The following is a 25,987-nucleotide window of genomic DNA, read 5'->3' on the forward strand; positions in this document are numbered from 1 at the left end:
TCACTGTTTCTGTATGACAAGACTCAAGATTTAGACAGCTTTAAAAAAGTTCCTACTAAGGCAAGAGATGATTTAAGATCAATTATTGTAGCAACTATCCCATATGTTAGCAGTGAGGGATACAGCAGAAGATGTCCTAGAATAACAGAAAAATTAGCTAAATTATATATTTTGTTTTGTGAATGTTTAATTCCACAAATCTACTTTTGATTAATCTGTGAAAAGACCCTGGTGCCAAATTCTTCCTGTTTAGTTCTAGGTTTGCAGATCCCCATAATTCCAAACTGTCACATCACAGCACCTGCACCTAACTCTTTTTCTTCTTTTATTCCATGGCAGGGTTGATATTAGCTTTGAGGTCCTGAACACAGTCCAAGGGGAATGTCACTCTCAAGAAGGAGTAAGTACAGATTTTAGCAGAATGCAAGCAGTCAAATTATTACAGGAATTTATGTGATCCCGAAAAGTAAAGTAAACTGAGCCAGAACTGAATATATTTGCAACCTCTGTACACTGCTACCAGAAAGCTAGTAACCTGAATTTGTCTACACGTAATGTGGTATGGTGTTTTAGTCACGGATCCTGGAGACTCCTGTGACAAGTCCTCTTTTCCAGAAAAAAACCCACCAGGTCTCATAACTAATTCTCTCAGCCAGCGGTCTGCTTAGATTTTTGTTTCATATTTGTCATAGGAGAAAGTTGGACCAAAAAAATTAAGGTAAAGTGTTATCCTACAGCTAGGCGAAGAAGGAAAATGAATGCAAGTAATAAGTCATTAATACAGATTTAAAACAAAACAAAACCCAAACCAAAACAAACCACAAACTGTCATAGTAAGACAGATGATCTAATATAGCTAAGCTTTTAAAAGGTATTTTTAAAAGATATTTTAATACTTATTTTTTATAGAAACTAGAAGAGATTTGTAAGCACTAGCCAATAGATCCACTTAACAGGACTATTACAATACATTCCTTAGAAGCCTGTCTAGAAAACAACCCCAGAAAAAATAGACTACTACTACTACTTCCTTTATGAGAGTTTTCTATCCCCCCAAAATCTTGTATCTAGGCAATTTTCTAGTTCCTCATTCTTATACTACACTAAATAAATATACTGTATTTTTAGTTAGTCCTTATAATACAGTGGAGCCTCAACTTTAATCTTTAACAGATTTAAGAAGAGGGTTCTTCACAAAGTCTTCATACAATGCAGGAAAAAAAAGAAGCCTATGTTCTTTATCTACTGTGCTTTAAAGATCACAGAATTAATTCTTCTCACTGGTTTACTTCTATATGAAGGAAAAAGAAGGGTGGCATGTATATGATAGGCTACATAAAACACTTACAGAAACTTTAAACAATTATTTGTACATATTTGGTTTTGTCCTTGGTTTTAAAAAAGGTGGGTTTTTGTGTGAGAAGGTAAAAGCAAGAATCACGTAATAACAACTACTCTGCTACCAACCCTACCAGTGATCACACAGCTTTGGAAACTGCACACACAACTCATCAGCACAGGAAGACCCTTTTGGTTTCAGAAGCACGCCTGCTAGCCTCACAGCTATCACTTACTATGATTGCTATTTGTATTTTTTATTTATTAATTAATTAATGTGGATAAATACAAGATGTGCAGTGAAAAAGCTGAGAAGTTAAACATCATTAGGATTGACAAAGTAGTAGACTTGTCTAGCTCATTCAGAAAGGTTACTTGCTAGATAGCATTAACAAGTCTTGGGATTAGAAGATGGTATTAAAGTAACTAACTGGTAACTCAAAGTAGTTTCTTGCATAATTTTTCATCTTAGCATCTCTAGAAAAATTTATCTCCTCCTCTAAATTGTCCTAGGCTTGAATGCAGGCATTATAAAAAAACCTCAAGACTATGCAGCAGTCAGAAACATGCATTTTTAAACAAAAGCAGAAGCATGGAAGCAGCTTTTGGTGAAAACACTGTCTTTCAACTAAATTAATTTCTTAGTTTAAAATCCTGGTTTGGGGTCTTATTTTAAAAGGCATGAATGGATTGATATTTAGTTGTCTTGTAAAGTCGATGATTACCTTCAACAGGGAGAATTCAGCCAAGCACATAACTGTGATACTATTATCAGGCACTCTAGTAACATACTGCTAAAAGCAGGAATCTGGCAGAGGCAAGTCTTCTCCAGAAAAGATAAATACGAGTCCAATCTAATAATATTTCAGAACAAAGAACATTACAGGGAAAAGGATTCTCTCAGAGGTACTACTTTTCCGTAACTACACATTTTCAATATATTTTTAAAGTCACACAAAGAAAAAAGTAGCCTAATCATTTGGAGCATCATCAGATACAGAAGCCCACTCTGCGATTTGTACTGTTCTGGAGTTCAGCCTAAGCTAAGCCTGACTGTGAGCCACTGCTTCCCTTCCAAACTGTGCACTCTTCCAAGCACATGTCAGATAATGAAATTTATACACGTTGTGTTGGCACTCCTCAAGCAACTCCATCAATTGATACAGTTGTATTATGTATTCACATTTAAGCATCAAATAATGAAGATATCTGTAAAATGTTGGATATAGATTAATGTTATTAATTTTATGGTACAGAAAACGTTAGGTCTTGTAAAGCCAACGAAACTGTTTTAGTTATGCCCTTATACTGTAGGTTGTGCTCTGACCTCAGAATAATTCAGTACTACTGTCTGGTCTGCAGGTATAATGCCTTCTTAAGTGTGTTTTGCCAAATTTTGTGGTACCTTAGTGCAATATTTTACAATAAAGTTGCTGTGTGTAGTCTTAGTAAGATTGAGCCCAAGATAATGTATGGTACTTTCACTACTTCAATGAAGTGTGCCTTGTGGAAAGATAATTTTTTAATATTACTTCCAAAAGTAAGAACATAGACATGAACCAGTGCACAACTTTTCCCCTTATGATCAGCCAGGTTTGAAGTCTTCAGAATCAATTGTTGTAAACATTAATTATCAAAAGCCCATTTAAATTAAGCACTAGATTAGTGGAACAGGGATTTAGAAGTGAAGCCATTATATGCTTTCAATTAAACATAGGTTCAAAAGGAAAAAAAAACCAAAACCATGAAAAACCTGTGATGCAGACTGATCCACAGCTATGTATTATACATAGAGAGAAATGGAAAAGATGTAAACATGTAAAATAAGCCTTAAAAAGAGTCACATAGGGCATTTTCTGTATGTTTAAAAATTTTGAAGTGTAATAATGAATTTTTTTCTAAGCTGAATGTATGCAAGTTACACAATTAAGTAACTAGTTTGTTTCTTAAAGCACAATATGTCACATATTGCTATTTTAAAAAAAAAAATTTTTCAGAGCTGCAGACCTCAGTTCCCAATCTACGTTACCCAAAAATTACTGGCTAACCAGCCCTGCATGTTTTAAAACAGCTATGGTCATATACTAGAGTTAGAAGAGAGACAGTCAAAATTAATGATATGCTTTTCAAAAGAGGGAAAACTGAACAATTACCCATCAACTGAATCTGTAAACAATCTACAGGAATTCTGCTACAAACTTTGTTCCATGAGAAGTCCAGATGTAATAGCTGCCATAAAATTAATCTGGTACCCTAGAGAACCCTGCTTCTTTCAAACACCATTACTGCAGACCGATCGTGTCCTGAACTAGGCTGCAGCAGTTGGCTGTAAAGCTCACATGTATTTGCTTCCTTTTTTCCATCCCTCTTGTCTCAGCTCTGTATTGAGTATTGAGCTCAGTATTGATTCCTCCAGTATTAAGTATTTTTGTCACTTCCGTAAGTTTCCAAATTTACTTACACACAGACAAACATTGCCTCTTTTGCCAAGTACCAGAAACCCTGGTTCCTTCTCTTCTGTTCTTTCAAGTTAAGATATTCTTTTTCTTCCCTCTTGTTGCCATCTCTTATCTAAACTATTTTCCCTACCCAAAACAACTGTAGGGAACCTAAGGCTTATAACCATTTAGAACCTCTTTCTCTGATGCCTTATTGTCATTTGTTCGTTGACCATGTAGAGGAATCCACCTGCCAGCTACCATGCTACTGCCCAAGAATTCCAACTGCGTGTCTTAACAAGCTGGCTATCATCAGCAAAGTCAAATCCAGCTCAGGGAGGTGACTAATTAGTAAGCCATTGTACTGGTCTTTACCTCAAGCCACAAGTTCTCTCACTATTTTACCCTTCTGATCTTCTCCCCCATCCCCCTTGGGGAGAGCGAGTGAGCAGCTCTGTGGGGCTGAGATGCCTGCCAGAGTTAACCCACAACCACCATTTTAAAATAGATCCTTTTTCTAAATATCAAGATTTGATTATATTTCTGATTTTAATTACCAAATAACCATATTCCCTTAGAAGCCTCTGAACCTATGGAAGAGATTTACTACTGCTGTCAAATTTCAAGCATTAAAATAGTTCAAAACCAAGGGCAAAAGCATCATGTTAACAGCACACTGACTCTACCCTCAAGCCCAAGTTATTTCACTGCTGATCATATAAAAAGAAATGTTTACTGTAACATACTCCTAAGTCATTTCCCAGCCTTCCAACACAGTCTGTGTTTCAACTATTCTCAGCTACAAAAGATTTTTAAATTTTCACCTGATATGCTGCAGAATTACAATGAAAATCAGAAAAATATACTGATAAAAAAATTCTATGCTGAATGCATCATTCATTTTTATATTAAATTTATAGCAATAGCAAACAATATTCCCATGGGCTGTGCTGAAGAGCTAAAGAACTCCATGGTAAGCACGTTTAATATAGAAAGAATGCCTACTGTGAAATTTAAAGTACAAAAAGTATACAGATTCCTGAACATTTAAGAAGTTGCTGAGTTAAATCCATGTATTCCAACTGCAGCTAAGATTGGAATACAAGACACAGAAAGACATGTCTGTGCTATTTTCCTGTAGGCGTTTAAAATATAGGACTCAGGCTAAGTCCGGAGTTTTATGAAACCACATCCTGAGTCTTTTCCAGCCACACAAAGCCAAGATGTTAATTTTCATCATTAGAATAATTTTGCGCCATTTCCCCTACATATAGCCTTTGGCATTAAATCACAGTAGATAGTTTCTCCCTCTTATTGCGTGTGGCCAAACACAATTGCCCAAGTTGCCTTATACGTTCTTACAATTAATTCGCTCAAGTATTTCAATGAGGAATATGAGATCAAGTGACTTTTTCATTTAACTTCATTAAAAGAAATATTGTATAAAATTTAGCACATATCTTGCTATTATCAAATATAGCTTTAATAATTATGCTTAGTTCCATAACTTTGTTCAGGCAAAAAATATAAATGGTCTTTGATACATGTATTCTTATATTTTTGTCCAGAACTGGGTGTTCTCTACTACAGACAAAGCAAGTCAGCAGTGGCACATGCAAATGTAACACGTTCCTCAGCAGCTGAATAAAAAAAGGTATTTGCTTTTCACAAACTACACACTTGTAAATTCCATTAATTTCTATGGCACACAATAAAAAGGTTAATAGGTTGTTAAATATATACACTGCCATTTCTCTTCAATTTCCATGCAATACATGCAGCTAAATATAACTCAAGCAGTATGCTCTTAAAATGTCAGTTAAATATGAAAAACAAGAACCTGATAAATCCATTAAATGGCAATAAAAAAGAGGAGGGGAGGAAGAAAATAATTAAATTACCTCATTATTCTATCACCTATCGCTGTTCCTCTGATATTATATCTAGTAAAGGGAACAACAACTGAAGTCATTAAAAAAAGCTGGGTATCATGTTTTTAAAAGGTTAGCATCTATTACAAAATGTGCTCTACATATTTTGAAGAAGACACCTTCTCCTCAATGTGTTAGTATATGAGACTACTTTGATTTCAACAAAAATAGTATTCAGATTACATAACAGTACACAAAGTTGATCTTATAAAATGCAGTAATTCTTCATAGATTATAGCAGAAGTAGAAGCAGCTGCATAATAATTTCCATTTTACATTCATATTTGTTTGACATTTTAACCTACTAGTTTAACATTTTCCAGGCTTAGCCTCTGCTCATAGATCAGCTTCTGTCAAAGTCCAAACAAAATTAATTCAGTCATTTAAGCAGGAAAGCAGCCCTCAGAGAGCTGTTTTGACTAATTTGTGAAAACTAAGATCAATCCATTAAAAACTGCACTCTCTGTGCATGAAGAACATACATTTTGCATAGATTCCACACACACACACCCCCCCCAGATTACAAAATATGGTGCTAAGGCAAGCCATATTATCTATTTCTGTTCCAACTAAATTTGCTGGACTAAGTAAGTTTTAAAGAAGATATGCTACATGCATACTTCGAGACTTAAAAACCTGCATATCTTCTCATATTTGTAAGAGAAAGGATCTTTTCCTGTGGATTCCCTAAAATGCCCAGAAGGTTATTCTCTCTGTTGAGTATCTAGCTAAACTGCTCTGCTGTACAAAACAGGTTTCATTTTTTTTAAATTTAGAAATATTCTGTCTGGTTTCTTATACATTTTGTTAAAAAGAGCATGTATTGACTAGCCCAATGACAATAAAAAAATTAAATAACTATATAGCTTCTTTTAGTCACTGATCCTCACCATTCCTATAGTCATGCTCAGTGGCTACAGAAATGCTACAGAAAAAAAGTCAGATGTCACATTCTCAATTATTTCTTTCAAAGAAACGTCCTTCTGTGTCAAAACTATTTCTAGGTGGTTCCTAGTCAACATTCAGCTGACAGCCAATTTATCAGCCAAAGGATCATGGTATTTCTACACATTTTGCTGCTACTATTCCAAGTCCTTCTCAAAATATTAAAGCAGGTACAACCTTTGTATTTCCATATCTGTTGCATAATCCTTCCTGACAGTTTAATATCAGTTTAATTGGTGAGAAACATCTATCCTCATTGTGCTTTGAGATTTATAAGCATCCATAAAGAGATCATGTCCCTTGTACCTATTCTTAGATTATGTAAGAGAGAAAAAAAGACCCAATCCTCGGTTTGAAAACATTAAAAGTTGGATTTGTACCCAAACAAAATTCAAACAATGGAAGCTCTGTAAACATTAGATTTGCAAAATGGACAACATTCTGTTCATAAATCTGAAATCTACGTCCATCTTACTAAAAGAGTTGATGCAGCAGGAAGGTCTCCATTTATTTAACTAGAGGTACTGTCAACAGAGCTATCAAAAGGGTATTTCTGCACTTCTTTTCCTTAAGAGGAAGTTTAAGATCATGATTTCAGAGTACAGAATCAGAAGTCTACCCTTCCTTCCTCAGTGGAGAAAGTTGTACTTTACAGTGGGAAAATGACTCTGAGACAGTTTAATTTATCTTCATTTCCCCAACTATGGGGTTTCTCCTCAATATAAACAATAACTAGTTATTAAGGTATATAAAAAACACAATCTAAAGAAACCTAAAATTGGTTGTGGATCGAACTAGTAATGCTATATACTGGAAAAGGCTTGTTAGTCAAACAGCTTTTAGCATTCTGTTTCAGAAGGCTACAGCCTCCTTTTTATTTTTTGTCCTAGAGAAAACTTAGAATTAAACATTTTTTTGCCTCTGCATAACATAGGTTCACAAAAGGTAGATTATTGCAGGCTAGCCATATAACTTTCTCCAGAAAAAAAAAAAAAACAAAAAAAAAACAACCAAACAAACACCCCCCCCCAAAACCACACAACCAAAAAAACACAAACAAAAAAGCCCCAAAGCAAGTCCCCCCTAGATATTCTAGAGAGAGAAAAATCTACTTTATTATTTCTATATTAATGCCATTGATTATAAGATGACACACTGGATACTAAATTATTAGATAAACTTGAGAAAATGAGATTTAGTACAGAAATTGTTGGGTAACACAATTTACTAAGTGAAAAAAGAGAAAATGTAAGCCTATAGGAAGCATACTGGTGAAGCTAAGCACCAGTCTTGCAGGCAATTGTATTTAATATATTGCTAATAGCCTTTCAGCAAAATGTAGGAATGTATTCATGCAGTGCACTGAGGACATGAGGTTGGGTAACTATGAATATAGAAGGGACTGTAGGACCTTGAGAAAAAGAGGTGGGTAGAAATTCAGTAGTATAAAATTGACAGTCATACACTTCTGAGCTTCCTTCTGGTGAAAGATAAGAACACATTAATTAGAAATAACAAATTAGGAAAGACTTCAGTATACTAACTGATCTTGTGTCTGACCACAAGCCACCACTAGGAGACAGCCACAAGCAAGAGAGGAGAAGGATACAACTACAGCCCATTTGTGTCTCAGAGAATCTTCTCTAGACCAAGAATAATATTCATACCATTAAGTCCTAGCAAAATCCAAACAGTGCAGTGTGCGTAATTCTGGTCTACACATTCAAGAAATAAGTGGAATATGGAGGAGCACACACAGAAACCAGCATGATGGCAGGAAAACCACAAGTTTTTATTGCTAAGAGTGAGAAAAACTTGGCACTCTTAGTCTAGTGAGACAAAAGTTGAAAATGGATAGGATGAACATCATTCAAATGATAAGCACTGGACATGAAAAAATTATTTAAATCAAAACACTATGTTAACACAAAACAAAATTACTAATTTTAGTCAATTTATACCCATTACAGGAGCAATGTTTTGAGGAAGCTTCCCACTAGTTAAAGGGCCAGGAGCATTTTATATAAATTTAATCTGTTTATGAGAGGGATTATATGCTATAACAACTGTCATAGTAGTAGGAGCGAGGACTTCCAGTTCCTTTCACTCTATTTCATATGAGAGATAAATACTAAGAAAGCTTATAGCTAGCCTTTAAGACCACCAGTGCCTGCTTTCTCTCTGGAAATCCAAATTCCTTTGAGCATGCATAGGATGTCTTATTTTTCTTCAGTACCTCAGAGGGCATTTAGAAACTCCTGAAACCAGAAGAATAGGAGGGAACGTAATGTAAACATACATCTGACTGTTCAGAAGTTAAACTAGAAAACTTCACTGCTTGTGCACACACAAAAGCAGAACAAAATGAATTGGTCAGGCATTAAACCTGAGTAATGAAAGCCTGGAGGCAATCCTAAACCAGTACTGACTACACAGCAACTTTTGTCAGATTTTATTTGGGGGAAGAATAAGGGAGCAGGGGGCTGCATAAAGAATTTTAATTATATCATTAATTTAGTTGAATGATCTTTCCTACTATATGATAAATTTAAACTGCTACAGGAAGAAATCTCACTGCACACGAAGGAGGAAAAAAAAGCATGCCAGATGAAGTGTAACTTCATTTAAGATGTCCCCACTAGTGGGAAATTGTAACAGCTATACGATACCTGGAAGTATCATTCTTATTACATTACTACAAGAACTACTACATCATAGAGACAACATAAGGTGCATGAAGAGAAGCTAAGAATCCTGCTCGAAAACAGAACTGGGGTTAAAATTGCAGGGCTTTTCACAGCTTGCTCTTCAATCACTAGATAGTAATGAACATTGGCTGTGCAGTGGAAATTATTTATGCCATTAGATATTTATCTACAACTACTTAGTATTGCATGGAGAGTTAATGGATTAAGACAGAATCTGTATATATTTTTTTTTTTTCATAAAAACTGTCATTTAGTGAGCGGAATTACTCGTGCTATGTAATAAGTAACCACCGTTCTTTTTGTCACTACTGACAACGTGGTGGCATGACTTTTTAACTGCAAATTATTCAAAACCTTTTCTATACACAACTATTAAATTCTTTCTGATTTCCAAATGAATACATATTGTAATGCTTCCTGTAAAGAATTTGCATTGCTAGCATAAGAAATTAATAGCAAGATAATGTTGCCTTTGAACAGGATAGGAGTAAAGCTAAGGCACCCGACACTAGGTCACATAATATCTAGAACAAGTAAAAAAAGCTATTTCCTTATGTCTAACAATAGAAATGTTGCTTAAATAATTATTACAGCTTTTAAAAAGTCCACGAATTGAAATTAGTGAGCAAAGGTATTAAACCAGCAATACGAAAGTGGGGGCTAAGTTTACTGAATGATCAAACAAGTATGTACAGCTGTTTATATTTTACAAGAAAAAATACACAAAGCTTACTAAACATGTCTTTCATTAATGACAACTATTAATCTACCTTTTTTTTTTACTGCCATACATACTGATATTCAATAATCAACAAAAGAGAAAGGATTAGAGTTTCTCCTTCACAGAAAAAGAAGAATGAAAAATTGAACACATCTGTCTTAATGTATGTACTACAGACAAACACAGCATTGCTGAACAACAGTTAAAAGCTCTTGCTTTGCCAAAGTAAGAACACCTAAAGTACAGTTGAAAGAAAATGTAGGTCCCTGTACACAAATTTATGGACTTTCTATACTTATGACTACAGGTAGAATAATAAAAAATGAACTGCAAATATTTAGCACTGGGGTATTCAACAGGCAAGAAATAAGTACAAGCAGGTATTAGATTTGTAGGAGCTTGCCTGACTAGGAGGGAAAATATAGCTATACTAATCTTACTTATAGGCAAATTAGACTCAACTATCAAGCTCTCAGCTAGTTGTCAGAGAACTATTTATTTTAATTAAGAATACGAGGCATGGGTTTCTAGATCTTCCATTAAAAAAAAAAAAAAAAAAAAAAAAAGCATTTTGCAAAGCAATAGCAGAGATAAGTATTCCCCTAACCTGTGTCCTGGTCCTCCTCGATACCTTGCCCCTGGGATCAGAACAGGATCATCATCACTATCATCAGTTTCTTGGAGAGCTGAGGTCCTGGTAGAGGACTCATCTGGAGTTGCAAGCCCTGAGGATTCTGGGTGTGGCTGAGGTTCATTGTTTGCAGCAAGAGAGTTGGCAGTGAATTCAACACTTTGACTTGAAATTTCTTGATTAGCACTTTTTTCACAGGAGGCTTCTTCCTCTACATTTCCAGACACAGCGTCAACGTTGCGACCCTTTTCTTCTGGTTGGATTCCAGAATTATCAGGACTGGGTTTATCTGATACAGCTAACAGAAAATATTGGTGAAAATAAGTCGCAGCATTAATGATTATAGCCTATTTTAGAAGGTATTCTAAATGGTCACAGAAGTTAAATTATGCATAGTGAGTTTATACTGGAAGTTTAGTTTTTCATTCTCTACTTCTTCGTATAACTATATTTGAAAGAGTACAGATACATACTTGCTTCTGTCGCCTCTACCGTTTCATCTGTAGTTTTCAGTTCTTCAGCACTTGCATCTTCCTTGTGAGATTCATCAGGAACTCCTAAATTAAACAATTCAATATTAAATCACATGATTTCATTTAGATGCACATCTATAATGTAAGCAAATCTAAATTATATTAGCACTCCTAGATGAAACCAAAGCAATTCCCTCCAAAGTCCACGTCACTTTACTGAAATCTCAGATACTAATCACATGAAAGTCAGTATACATAAACCTCTCTAGTTGCCGAGGTCAATACACTAACAAAGAAAAAAGTATTTCTTTCTTGTTCCTTAATATACTTAATATCCTATGCTATGAGAACTGTAGCTGCAAAAATAGCATTAGTACTCTTGAAACAGATGATCACTTACTGAAAGTTATTATTTCTGAAGGGAGAAATAAGTTATCCCTCTATTAAAAGGATTTAAAAAAAAAATACATTGCTCTGGAATCAGTCATTTGACTTGACTGCCCTTTTGGCAATGAATTGAGCAAGACAACCACACGTAACAAAATACAGTGAAAGCTTGAAAGAAATGTAACAAAATACCTAGCGCTCATTTATGACTGCAAAGCGCAGTTGTTCTATTTTTTGATACAAATTGGGGCAGAACATGTCCTTAAGAAAAATGAATAAGGGTTTTAGAACTAAAGACAGGATAAGTTAAATTTGTTTATATTTATTTGCAACTATCTCAGGTTGGTATCTTTTTCTTTCTTAAAAAAATTCATGTTCTATTATGGCTGTATTCTGCCTTCATATGCGTGTGTATGAGACTCCCATTGTTTTCAATGGTAGTCATGAACATATAAGAGCAGAATCTTTACCTTAACATTACAGAAATAACACTGTATCTTACTTGTTTCTTCATCTTCAGGCCCTGACTCTTCTGAGGCTTTTGTTTTTACAGAGTCTTCTTGGCCTTCAGTTTTGCAATGACTTCCACTCCCTCTAGAGCTTGAATTTGTGCTGCTCCTGGCAACATAACATGTAAAAAAAAAAAAAAAATTTAGAAATAATGTAAATAGATCATTGCAATAGCACAGCCTGACCACCGTCATCTTTCTCACTGCAATCTCACAATTCAATAGCTCCTGGCAGCAGCTACAACTAACAACCTTCACAGCAATTTCAAAATTCTCTTTTATTATGTCAATCGCCACTCATCCCACACTATTCCTCTGCATCACAGAACCCTGTTGTCTCCTTCTTAACTTTTTTTTTTTTAACCTTTAAAGGATTTCTTCATTGCTTTTCAAAATACTGTGAGAACTCAAAAGGATTTGCTCTCTTTCACTATTTATAAATTTTTTTTACATGTATAAATGATCAGAGATCTTAAAGGTATTACAAGCTGTCAGCTGAGCACTAATACATAATCTTATCCCATCCAATTAAAAAAGTGATTAAGATAAAATTCTCCAGGTTCTTCACCATTAACTATCATTCCTGTATCACTTGAGGCATGGACTTCAGATGTTGGCTTTCAGTCCTCAAAGTTTTGTTATTTCTCAAGAGTCACTATAAGCTGGTACTTGAGATTTACTCCCCATTCATGTTTAGATAATTATTGTGGAACACCAATTTCTGTTTACAATAAGGAAAATTATTCCTCAGGAAATATGAAATACTGCTGTTCTGAATATCATCAAAACTAATGTTTTTAGACTCTCTAGAAAAGACCTTATTTTAGGAAATGCAAAGCCTTGTTCCTGAGCTCTTCCATTCTCTCCTGTCCCACATCTGTGTTGAGGCCTCAAACTTAGGCAAATCACTGGACAAAAGTGGAAACAAAAGATAAGTTATGGGAATTATAAGCATGATTCTCAAGAATTTAGACTGCATTGTTACAAGTATCTTCTTACCTGTGTATGTTACTACTAAACTATTTTATATGCTACATTGCTAGAAGCAGCACAAATCATGCTTAGTCTAGATTCTTGAGAATCTAGTCTAGACTTCAGTACTTTTCTTTTTTACATTAAATATGAGAGCTTTCACTCATCTTGATGAGCAATAGTTTGTCTCACTGCTGTACTGGATTTGGAGTATGTAGAAAATTTTTGTTAGCCCTTACAGTATTTCTTCTAAATCAAGAATTTTCAGCATTGTTTCTGAATGGACAGGCAAGAAGGGTACTGCTAGACACCAAGTCAAGGGGTTTTGCTATTTCATGCCTCATATGATATTATCACTTTTATGAACTTAATCACAGTCTAAGCACTAAGATTTTTTTTTGACCCTTAGGAATCTACTTTCTAGCTCAATGCTCAATGCTAATTTACATCCATGTATTACTCTGCTTTAATTTTTACTTCATCGTTATTTTTCACACCAGCAGTTACATGAAGAGGATGTTTTTGAGAGAGCAAAATAACACCTTGTGCTTTTGTTACATTAAGCCCTGCTGTCTGCTTCCATAGCAGGTTTTCTGTTTCCCCAGTTCTCCACATAACCCTTCTTTAAACCTCTGTCAATTTGAATAATTTTTCCTGAAAGCATGATGAAGATTGCACCCAGCATTAAGTCACAAAGCAAAGCAGAGCAGCAGCACCAGTAATTCTCATCCTGGCTGAAGTCTCCCAGCTGGTGACATCTAGGCTTATACTTGCCTTTCTAGTAGCTGCATTATATTGAGAATGAAGTGACTGGTAGGTCCATGTCTTCATCCATTTCATTTTCACAACACTCCCAACTTTCAGATTAGGTTTTTGTTATTTGTCCTCAACTGCATCATTTCGTTAGAGGGAATTGCATTTTACTTCTATTATTCCACTCTTCGGCACAATGTTTTTAGTTAGCCTCTGAACTGACAATGCCTTGCAAATTTGTCCTGCTAGGAAATGCTTCTTCCTCTCACTACCACACTACACTACCCACTACAACAGGTCCATTAAGTTAGCTTACCACTACATTCAGTTTCTTTATTGATCTATCTGTCCCACCTTGAACAGAAGTTCAACATGCAGCAAAGTATCAAATACTTTCTGGAAATCCAAACAATTTCTTTCTATTACGCCATGTATGTTTCTAGAACCCGTTATTCTGTCAAATAAAAGGTATTGAATCATGCACATTCTAGTACCCATAATTTTAGCTTATTTCCCATATACGGCTTTTTTTAATATGCCTTTCTATCAGAACTGTCCTAAAGCCTTGAATATTGCTACCATTAGTCTTAAAAGATCATGATGTTTAGTCCTTCATTCTCCTTTGGTATTATATTTGATGTTTGTCACTTACATGGTGCTAACCCTTAGCCCAAGAGATTTGTTAAAATACTTGCTATTAGGCACAATATATACATGAAGTTAAGTTTTAGTAGTTTTCACTTAGTCTTTACTTCCCCAATTACACATTTTTGTAACAAGTCATTTTCCTGCCCTCATCACCATTCCCTGTACAGTCTACTTTTTCTTAATATTGTTTTTGAGGTAGTTGTTCATTCAAATTTTCCATCTTTAGAATCACTTATATAATTAACTGTTTGAAGTGCAAAATGCCTTTTTTTTTTTTTCAAATTTTGTTTTAAAATAAACACAGAAACAAAGTGTTAATGTTGTTTAATAAAATTTGGTTTCTGTGATACAGTGGTAGTATTATTTTATTATTACACTAAAAAACCCCACTAGAATAAATGGACAAAACATTTGCTAATGCTCTGTTCCTCCTGTGAAATTTGCCCTTCCTAAAACATTAAACAAAGATGACTACAAAACTAAATGCAGAATTAGTTAAAAGCATTACAGCAAAACTAATTCTTTCAAAGCTTGCTGGATTTGGACTCTAAATAGAAATACAGTATGATAGATGGCTTGAACATAACTGTCACAGTATTTCAGATTCACATGGGCAAAATCTTCATTCTTGTGAAAACACACAGATCACTGTTTAAAGTTTCCAAACTGCTATGGGCAAGGTGTATGTTTTAGGTCTAAAGCCACAGCACTTAAGAATAGCTAAATGTGGTCTTTGGGGTTTTTTTCCCCTAGTAACAAATGCCATCAAGCATTTCTACTTCCTGTCTTCTACAGTAATTTTGAAAATATAAGCAAAGGAATAGAAGTAAGAGGTGATAAAACAAGGATTGTGGTTGTTTTGGGAGATCCTGAGGTGCTCTAGTGATAGACTTGGATACAAAACCAAGTAAGTCAGGCCAGTTAGACAGTATGCGTTTATTATCTGAAAAGGATGCCATCACTGTAACACCTAAGCAGTCCACAAAGTTGGTATCTGTCCTAGTTTCAGCTGGGATAGAGTTAACTGTCTTCCTAGTAGCTGGTACAGTGCTATGTTTTGAGTTCAGTATGAGAAGAATGTTGATTAACACTGATGTTTTCAGTTGTTGCTCAGTAGTGTTTAGTCTAATGTCAAGGATTTTTCAGCTTCTCATGCCCAGCCAGCGAGAAAGCTGGAGGGGCACAAGAAGTTGGCACAGGACACAGCCAGGGCAGCTGACCCAAACTGGCCAACGGGGTATTCCATACCATGGGACGTCCCATCCAGTATAGGAACTGGGGAGTGGGGGCGGGGAATCGCCGCTCGGGGACTAGCTGGGTGCCGGTCAGCGGGTGGTGAGCAATTACACTGCGCATCATTTGTACATTCCAATCCTTTCCTTATTGCTGTTGTCATTTTATTAGTGTTATCATTATCATTGTTAGTTTCTTCTTTTCTGTTCTATTAAACCGTTCTTATCTCAACCCGTGGGTTTGCTTCTTTTTCCCCGATTTTCTCCCCCATCCCACTGGGTGGGGGGGGGAGTGAGCAAGCGGCTGCGTGGTGCTTGGTTGCTGGCTGGGGTTAAACCACGACAGTATCTTAACCATATGCATTCATCAACACCTCTCAGACACAGAAATACTGTTATACAACTTGGAAACTGTGCCACAGAAAGACTAATTTGCAGAATACCATATGAGAAGTCTGGCACAGCAGAGAATTAAAACTGAAGCACTAGCCCCTGGACCACCTTTCCATCACTGTACTACCCCTGCTTTAGTAAGATAGTGAACACTAATATTATGCTAGGGTTTGATGAAGATAGCATGTTTCAAGTTATGTTAGCATTGAAAAGATTCACAGTAAATATCACAAAAAAGACCTTTTGCATAAACGTCATGCTAAAGTATGAACTGTCTTTTACGTTCTGAATGCATTAAGGACTACAGACCTTTCAAATTGTCTATCTACACCTAAAAATATACATATACCATACAGAAAAATAATTTATCTGTATCTATGCTAGATGAGAGTTAGTGATGTGGGCTGATCAATAACCAGTCAAAACCAAAATTAACTTCTTACCACTCATCAGTGAAGTCCAGTTTTATCGTGCTTGTAGTCGTTCCTTCTGTACTGTAGTGCAAACTTAAAACTGGTTCACCTGTTCCTGTTCGTGGCTTATCACTCTCTGTAAATAAGGGGTTGATAAAGTTTGGATGGGCATCAGTAATATACAAAAAGCTGTTGTAATTCTGAAGATTCATTTAATTATCCTAACAAAGGCCAAATGTAGTAGTAACATGTACAATGTCTATTTAAGATCTCTTACAACACAAGCAAAAAGTTAAAAAGTTTCAGAGTAAACACACCAAATTTTCAATGCTTTAAAAATGGCCTAAAATTATTTGTATTTTTAAGAGCAAACAAAGAAGATGCTGTCCTTCAACATGCAGGTAAATAAAATTGCAGATAGGTATGTGTACACACAGTATTATCCTTTATAAGCAGCTCCCTTTTCTATCAAGTATATTAATAATTAGAATATAAAATGTTTTTGGAAGTGGTGTTCACTCTTTTTTGCCTCAGTAAATACACATGAAAAAAGATTATGAGATCTAGACACAATCAGTGGTCTAGAAAAACCACCATCGCCTTTACTTTTTTCTTCTACTTAGCACCCAGTCAACTACCAATACCCTTAGCCTAGCTGTAAATTGTCAGCTAGTTGTCATAAAAACACTGTAAATTCATGTTCTGAGAGCTTTGGGTTTAAAAAAAGCCTTTCATATTATAATAACTGCAAGCAGAAGGAGAGTACTTGCAAAATGAACTATTCACAATGTCCAAAAGCAACAGAAGTGAATCAAATTGAAAACCACAGCAAGTCTGCCAAATATCTGCTGCATGTATAATTTTAAGGATGTTCAGTGGGCTCCTTCAAAACAGAACTGCTCAATGACATCCACCTACCCACCACCCTTGAGTAAAATTAAGGCAAAATTGCCATTAATACCGAAGTTGGCCTTGGGCAACACTAAAAAGTTAATGGAAAGTACCATCAGATTAAGCCTCACTAAAGGTGCCATTCTCTCAGAACTCAGATGGGAGAGTTTACTTAGTATTAGGCACCACTCAAATGACCACTAAGTAGCCTACATACTATTGCTTTTCATGAATACTGAGCTTTTTAACTCAGGACTGTTTGGACAAAACCATGCCATATTTTCTTTGGTTTATAGACTACAGCAATTTGACTATAAGTATACTTGCATTATTGGCAGCAGACTGACTTTTATAATAAAGTAAAATCTTCAGATCATCTTTGGGTAAACATCAATTAAAATCTAACGTTTGATTCAAGCACAAACCTACAAATTCCCCCACTATAAAGGCTATTTTTAAAACAGTAATGGCTACAATACTGCCACAGGATATTTATCTAAAAAAATGCAATTAAGTTATAGGAACTATGAAATAGCACATCAGAATTTAACCTAACGATCAGTGCTCATATTTTTAAACTGCTGACAGACAGAAGCCCACTCACAGGATCAGTGCAGTGATCAGCTCCTCCAAAGAACTATAAATATGTATTTCTACATATTCTGAAGAGAAATTAAAACAAACAAACAAACACCCCCCCCCAACAAACCAAAACACAAAAACCCTGTAAGAAAAGTTAACATATTTTTATGTGAAAGAGAATTAACCAATTACAACTATGATCCTAATTATACATAAGGCATGGGCTTCATTCTATGCAAAGAAAAGCTCATAGCCTCTCTAAAATAAAGGTTCCAGTTACACTTTTATTAGAGTTGAGCAAGGATAAAACTGATCAAAAGCAAGGTTTCCAGTTCCTGAAATAAACTAAGAAACAAATGTAAGAAAATATTTTATAGTGGCATATATAGATATTTTGAACAAAAACGACATGTTCTTTTAGTTAAACAGGTGCTTTCTCTATTTTTTGGCAACCTATGAGCAAGCGTCTCTTAGTATAAAGGTATGTTCAAACTTTGAGCATCCCTTCCTAAGTAAGTATAAATACTGATCGTTCCAACATACTGCACAAGTCAACAGGAGCTGGACACTGAAAGAATAAAAAAGGACATAGTTGCAGAATTTTTTACCTCCCTTGTAATAGGTACAGACAAGACATTATCTTTGAATCGGGAACCCAGATAGGTAAAGAAAGACAACTTACTGCCTTGAATAGTCCAAGACAACCACAAAACGATGACTATACTCTAACTTGATACTGCTATGCAACATTTGCTTCAGCACAAAACTAATTAACATTACTGACCAAAGTAACCAAACATTACTATCCTGTAACAAACCTAATTTAATATTAGGCTTGTGTTACAAAGCTCCGATCATATTATCATAACAGTGCTTTCCTGTCTTAAAATCTCAACATCAAAAAATTTACCAAGATGCATAAAGAATGTCCTCTGACTACACTTACTGTGGAAGCAATGCTCATATTTATTCACACTCAAAAAGTTGAAAGAATTGCTATAAACGTATCCAAAGAGGGCACTGACTGAGAAATTATTTTTACAGATTTCTGGAGACAGCTGTTAAACAATATTGTGCAATAGTTTTTCTTAAATCTACAATAACATGAGATACAATTTGGATTCGGTCAGTTTCTTCTTTAAACTAGCTCTAGGGCATGAAATCAACACTAATAAGAACAAGAAACTTTTAAAAAGACAGATGAGACAAGACTCTGATAATAAACTGCACAGAATTAGTTGTGTAGTTCACTATTTTATATTAAACTTACACTACTAATGAAAGCTGAATGGGAGCCTCTGTGAAGAAAGCTAATAAGCTTTGCCTAGTACATAATTGAACATTCTTTTAGAGAAGCCACATAAAATCCAGAAGTCGTGAACTCTTTGTTTTCAAGAACAATGTGATTGCCAAAGACTGACTAGATCAGAACGAAGCACTGTTCTCTTTCACTACTAGGTTCATCCTATCAGGCCAGATCTACTTCACATTGATAAAAAAATGAAAGGAAGAGGAAAAGTCGTACAGCTTCTGTGATTTAGGAGAGCACTATTGCCAAAACTATTAATCTGATTGCAAGCTCTAACAGGGTAGTAATTTCTCCAAGAGGAAGTTGTAGCTTGTCGACACCTTATTAAACTCTATTCCAAATTCCTCAAAAATACCTTGAAACTTACTTAGATTTTACAGCCAAACACATTATATTTTAAAGATACTACTGACAACTTACAGTCATAAGCAACCCTGTCCTAGAACAGACACTCCCATGAAATGGTCCATTCTCCAGGTGCCTAAACGAGGAAGGTACTTTTAAACTACCACCATTAAAACTGAAGACAAAATTCATAACCTTATTTTTTAAAAAACCAAACCCCACAACTGAAAGCAATACCCCTCATACACACTGTTTCCATTAGAAAATGAACCCGTGCAAGCGTAACATCACAAAGATTGGGTCTCAACTATGAAGTGGTAAGCACATAAAGAGAGGTTTACAGATTGCATTACCTAGTTAAACTAACATTGTAAGGAACTTCAAGCTAGTTTCCCACATCTCAAATGCTGCCCTATTCACTAGTCTATTGGCATCCCCACAAGAAGAGGATAGGTGACTTTTCATGAAAAACTTCCAAAATAATTCCTATCCAGCACTAATCAAGATCTCCTCATGAGAAAATCAGCTTTGTACATTCTGAAGATAGGGTTATATTCTGGGTGAAAACCAAAGAGAGTTACTTCTGAAGGGAGAAAAATTGATCCAAAGAGGAGAAAATAAGTGGTGTATTTCAGAAAATAGGAAGTCCATGGGAAGGCTTAACACATGAAAATGCATCAGAAGCAGCTGAACTCAGAGGGAAGGGTAGAGATTCCTTTATCTAGTGAGGAATACCAACTGAACAATGTTACACTGATACCAGTCAGTATAAGGCACATGATGTCTAAGGGAAGACTGAAAATCAAATAATTCTTTGGACCAGCCTAATCTATAGCCCAAGACATACAATTTCTTTGCCTAGATGATTCCTATACGAATTAGATGTAGTACTGCACTTTACCGAAGGAGGCAGTACAGACTGCACTGTGCCTTACAACGAGGAAGCACAGGTCTGAAATTCTTGAGCTTGTACCTGGAGACCTCTCTATAGTGTGGAAAGCTCTATGTGCATGCCAACACTCAACCAGTTCATCTGACTGGGAGGCAGAGCTAATAGTTGGGACACAACACATGCCAGTACAGTTTCAAGGACTTACAGTACCGTTCATGAGGAAGTAACTCTGCCATAGCTGCCATACCAGCTTGTTTTGAGCCAGCTTGTCTTGGTTTCAGCTGGGATAGAATTAATTTTCTTCCTAGTAGCTGGTATAGTGCTATGTCCTGGGTTCAGTATGTGAAGAATGTTGGTAACACACTGATGTTTTCAGTTGTTGTTAAGTAGCGTTTAGTCTAAAGTCAAGGATTTTTCAGCTTCTCATGCCCAGCCAGCTAGAAGGCTGGAGGGGCACAAGAAGCTGGGAGGGGACACAGCCAGGGCAGCTGACCCAAACTGGCCAAAGGGGTATTCCATACCATGTGATGTCATGCCCAGTATATAAACTGGGGGGAGTTGGCCTTGGGTGCCAGATCGCTGCTCGGGAACTGCATCGGTCAGTGAGCGGTAAGCAATTGCATTGTACATCACTTCTTTTGTATCTTCCAATCCTTTTATTAGTATTGTAATTTTATTATTGTTATTATTATTATCATTATTAGTTTCTTCCTTTCTTTTCTATTAAACTGTTCTTATCTCAACCCACAAGTCTTACCGTTTTCCTTCCGATTCTCTCCCCCATCCCACTGGGTGGGGGGTGGCGGGAGCGAGTGAGAGGCTGCGTGGTGCTTAGTTGCTGGCTGGGGTTAAACCACGGCACACCTCAAGTATCTATAACGTGGCACTGAACAATCTGGACATCACCATAAGGGATTACTAAACCCTCGCACTAACTTGCAAATATCTATAAATATCAGTAATCAGCATGGCTTCTGTGTATGTAGGAAGCAGCATTAAGATGGTATGGGATGCATACACACATTTACACTTCAAAAAGTTACCGAGCTAGCCCTTTGGCTTCAGGTTCCCTGTTTAATCGTACCAATTCAGGCAGTACCTTACAGTCATAACATTGCCTTTACACTGCCTTTAAATCTAACAGCCACCCTCCATTATTAAAATCACAGTAAAAAAAATAATAATCCAGCGTAGATCACTGTAATCCATTTGAAACCATTTTGTACAGACAGGAATGACTTACAGCTTCTTCTGGACTGTCAGAATAATGGTATTATAAATTTATATGTTTGTAATACATATCAAAGGATCTTTAAACCCAGAAATTGTCTTAAAACATAAATGCCAACAAAAAAGACTAGTCCAACAAAAGACAGCTGATTCAGTAACAAGATAAGATAGGAATAAGAAAGAAAAAGCATTTCTATCTAAAAAAAAATATTATATGACATCCTTCATTAGCTACTTATACTTTTTTGATATTTCTGTTCAAATATGAAGTGAAACTAATGCAGTTTAACTTCAAAAATCCAACTGGATCTCAGCAAATTATTCTTTCTGGTTATCATTTGGACAACAGATTTCCTAATAAATTACCTCCTTTTCCAAATCCCTAGTTTTTCAAACCAGAAGTAACATTCTGTGTCTCTTCAGGTGATCCTCACCATCACAACAGAAAAACATTTCCTTAAAACAATCAGAGAACTGGTCTACCAATAAAGCCTAGGTAAACAAATGTACTTTGGGGGGGGGGGGGGGGGGTTGCATATTAAAAAGCCTGAAGTGCTTTTATAAGAGGAAACCTCTTCACATTACTTCAAGTAATTTCTTAATGCAGGAAAAAATTATTAGAAAAAACTCTGAAGAGTCTACTGCAACTATGGGTCTACTGCAACTATGGGTCTACTGCAACTATGCAATTAACAACAGTAACACACAAACAAGTTTTTAAGGCAACTGATCCAGCTTGAAGAGGAATCTGATGCAGATTTGGGAACCGAATTCTGGGATGAAAACTTCTGGGTTTATCTTTGTTATCAGATGGCCTTAATCCACAACTTCCCAGAACAATTTATCAGTTCTTCAAAATTTTTGCAGTAGACATATAGACTCTCTATGTTAATTCTAGTTTATTCTACTCTTATCAAATAATGCTTTACTCTGAGTTTGTAACAGAAAGCACAACGTGGCCACTAATTATAAGCAAGTTTTCCAGCTAAACCTGACTACTGGAGTGATGTAGACTACTGCACCATGAATAATTAGCAAATTCACACATTGAGGTTTAAAGGCTATTTCAGCACAAAAGGTAATTCCACAAAATGAATTTATTTTGTCAAAATAAAACACAGCTTGATTTTTTTTTTTTCCCCCAGTGTTCTGGCATCCTAAAATAAACCATAATTTCAACAGTTGCCAAACAGACCATTTTTCAGAAATGGGATTTCAAAATGGCATTCTAGTTTAGAATGTGAAACAAGATGAAAAAGCCAGCTCTTTTGTGGTATTTGAGCTATTGAATCTCTATAGAGGCTTTGATATGGAAGTAAGCATAATGCAGAGTGTATGGAAATCTATTTTTAAATTACCATCTATCACTCATTAATTATTCAGGCATAAATATTCACTACAGATGACATTGGTTCAGCTGGAATAGAGTCACACATGGCCCACTTCACTGCTCACAGTTTGAAGACTGATGAATAATGGGCATAGAGAAAGCTCACAAGCGTTCTTTCTACCACCAGCCCATCAGGCATCTACAGAGAAACACTAGTACTTGTTTAGCAGAAGGCGTGTAGGACAAGGGGTTACAGAGGTAAGATGCACCTAAGTGCAATAGGTGCTCTTGAGTTACTCAAACTGTGCAAGTATAACAAAGCTGCACATCTCTCTTGTGTGAGATAATTTAATTTGGCATTATATGATTAAAAGTTACTTCAGTCTTGGTATTTGCACTTTGATCCAAGAAACACCATTCAGAAAAAGACTGTTTAAACAATTAATTTTACTTTGCATTTAAAAAAATATTCTAAATGTCTATAGAGTACATAAGACATTTATTGCACCTACATTGAACGTATTAAGAATTGAGCATAGGATGGCTTTTCAAAACAATTAACCTTACTCTGTTATTCATATTGAGAATTAAATAATTAATGAGTTTCCAGCAGATCTGCTTACAGAATTCTACTTTATATAGATGAACAGCATTTTTAGACTGTTTATCATCATGAAAGGCAATTTTAAAAGGAAGCATTGCAATCAACTATGGCTGGGTATAGCGCATTTCCTGTCACACGCACCCTGTTGCTCATCAAGTGACATGGATCCAAGCTGTTTGTTAACCACAGAAGAAGGAGAATCTGAAACAAAAATGAGATTTCAACTTAAAACATAAGCAGCAGAGAACTGCACAGCAATGTCACGATCATATGTTAGTTTAAAATAAAAATAAAAAGCAGCAACATAAGGAAGCTTTGGGTTTGTTTTATGAGCAGCCAGCCATATTGCATTTTCTAGGCATGACAGAAGCAAAGCCACTTGTTTCAAATCATTATGTATTTCTTTAGGTAGTCATTGAACAGCCTGAAGCTTGCTGACATGTTGATATTAAAAACACCTGTCCGTTACCTAAGATTTTACTATGTTCTTCAAATTTCTAACACATCACAAAAACACTGAAGAGTCATGACTCCTAAACCTAAAGCCTTTGCTCCAGCTACCAAATGACACTAGTATTTAAAACCATGTGCTAAGTGGAAATTTCAGAATATTTATACTTCAACATAAAATACTCAATGGCATACCAGTATCTTCAACATTTATACCTATGAGCATAAAATATAAAAGATGAGACCATTTACAGATATAACAGCATATAGACTGTTTTTAAAACATTAAAGCACCAACAAAATACATCCCACTCATATGACAGTTCAATAGTTCTTCATTCCTAGATGCCATACCTCTGTGGCATCTGATGACTGAGAACATGTCTTCATGAGTTTATCACAGTACCACACCAGTAAGTCTTATAAAAATCCTCATCTAATCACAGAAAAAAAAAATAATAAAAAAAAAATAATGATAATAAAAAACCCCCAAACAAGAACACCCAGCAGTTAAGTGCTTTTTTTTCCTCTGGACACTACCAGTTAATAACTATCACCAGCACTGCATTCACTGTGCAGACAAATGACAGATGCAACGTTCAGTATCTTCTGTGAGTCTGCTTTCCTTGTCACCTCTGAAGACCAGATCTTACTTCTGTATTATCTTAAGATGAGCTGATGTATATAAATTAGTGCAGCATTTCAAAGATACTGGGTAGGCTACCATATCTTGGTTCCATAAACGGATTTAATACCCTGTATTATAAACATAGTCTGCCAACATCACAGCATGCTAAAGGAATTTTAACATAAATTTAAATCGTATACAAGGAAAGCAATGAAATAATACGCTCTCTCCTACAGGAAGTTCACTTCCAGGTTTGGGCCAGAATCACCAGCATAACCTATTTTGTAGTATAGCCATAAAACCTGCTAAATTGACAAAGCTGATTTAAATATATATCCTCAAATAATACTTCATTCCCAGTCATTGGTGCAAGAATCACAGTCTGTTCCTCCGTTACACTGATACATAAGGTACAGGAGGGGAGAAGGAGTCAAGAACAGAGCCCAGGAGAGTCTGAGGCAAGCTCAGTGTGTTTTGGAGGCTGGCTTGTTTTGGTAACTGGGCATATATATTTTATTTCCATAACTGGGGAACATAAAATTGGTCCTGTTTTGTCTTCACCTTTGTTCAGCCATGCCCATGCCTTGCACCAAACACACCTAAGCCAGATCACCAAATTTGTCATCTAGGTTTAGATGAGATGTAGCTCTTAAGTATGAGACTTGGAACATTAATGTATTTCACTTTCCAAAACTAAAGTGTGCTTTACATACAATTTCTAATTTAGAAGAGAAGTATTTACAGCAGAGTTTTTTCAATGGCAGAGTAATCCACTTCTTAGAATGTAAATCAGAGCAAAAAGCTGGTGTAAAGATGCACCATGTCATAAGATGATGGACTTGCATTGCAGTTGACTCAGCACAGGAATCAGTATGCCTCTCACAAGGGCAGGCTGGCTTTGATCACTGACTCACAGTTATGAAGCCTGTGATTGGGATTAACTTGTATCGAAAGTGCTAAAGAGAGGGGAAGTCTTGGACAGCACGCTGAGAAGCCTAATGACAGAAGACAGTGATTCTCAGTCACGCCCTCTTCTAGCACTCCAATTCTTTCTATAAGCTTATATGTCCTTCTTTAAAAGGCATATCATGCTGCCAAACATTTTACTTGGCTGGAAAAGCTAATCTCATCAGCTCTTTAATTCAGATCAAGATAAACAGGAGAAATATGACTGAACTAACATATTTTAATTATAAACAAGAAATTACATTTACCACCCTTATCAGCACTTCTG

The 25,987-nt window shown here is 35.8% G+C and overlaps 1 protein-coding gene across 11 annotated transcripts in view; it reads right to left on the reverse strand.

Moving 5' to 3' along the window:
* Positions 1–25,987, reverse strand: part of DCAF6 (DDB1 and CUL4 associated factor 6) — a 113,081-nt gene that overhangs the window by 32,945 nt on the left and 54,149 nt on the right. For 5 of the 11 annotated variants that reach the window (XM_041124793.1, XM_041124794.1, XM_030019876.2 and 2 more), the window contains 6 exons: positions 23,817–23,876; positions 16,523–16,628; positions 12,075–12,190; positions 11,186–11,269; positions 10,689–11,010; positions 5,678–5,719 (listed from right to left, as the gene is read on the reverse strand). In XM_041124793.1, coding sequence (XP_040980727.1) covers positions 5,678–5,719; positions 10,689–11,010; positions 11,186–11,269; positions 12,075–12,190; positions 16,523–16,628; positions 23,817–23,876 — 730 coding nt within the window. The remainder of the gene's footprint in view (positions 1–5,677; positions 5,720–10,688; positions 11,011–11,185; positions 11,270–12,074; positions 12,191–16,522; positions 16,629–23,816; positions 23,877–25,987) is intronic. The other 6 variants (XM_030019878.2, XM_030019884.2, XM_030019877.2 and 3 more) reach the window with 3 other exon arrangements.

The sequence above is a fragment of the Aquila chrysaetos genome, chromosome 7 (assembly GCF_900496995.4).
Source record: "Aquila chrysaetos chrysaetos chromosome 7, bAquChr1.4, whole genome shotgun sequence".
NCBI classification, from domain to species: Eukaryota; Metazoa; Chordata; class Aves; order Accipitriformes; family Accipitridae; genus Aquila; species Aquila chrysaetos.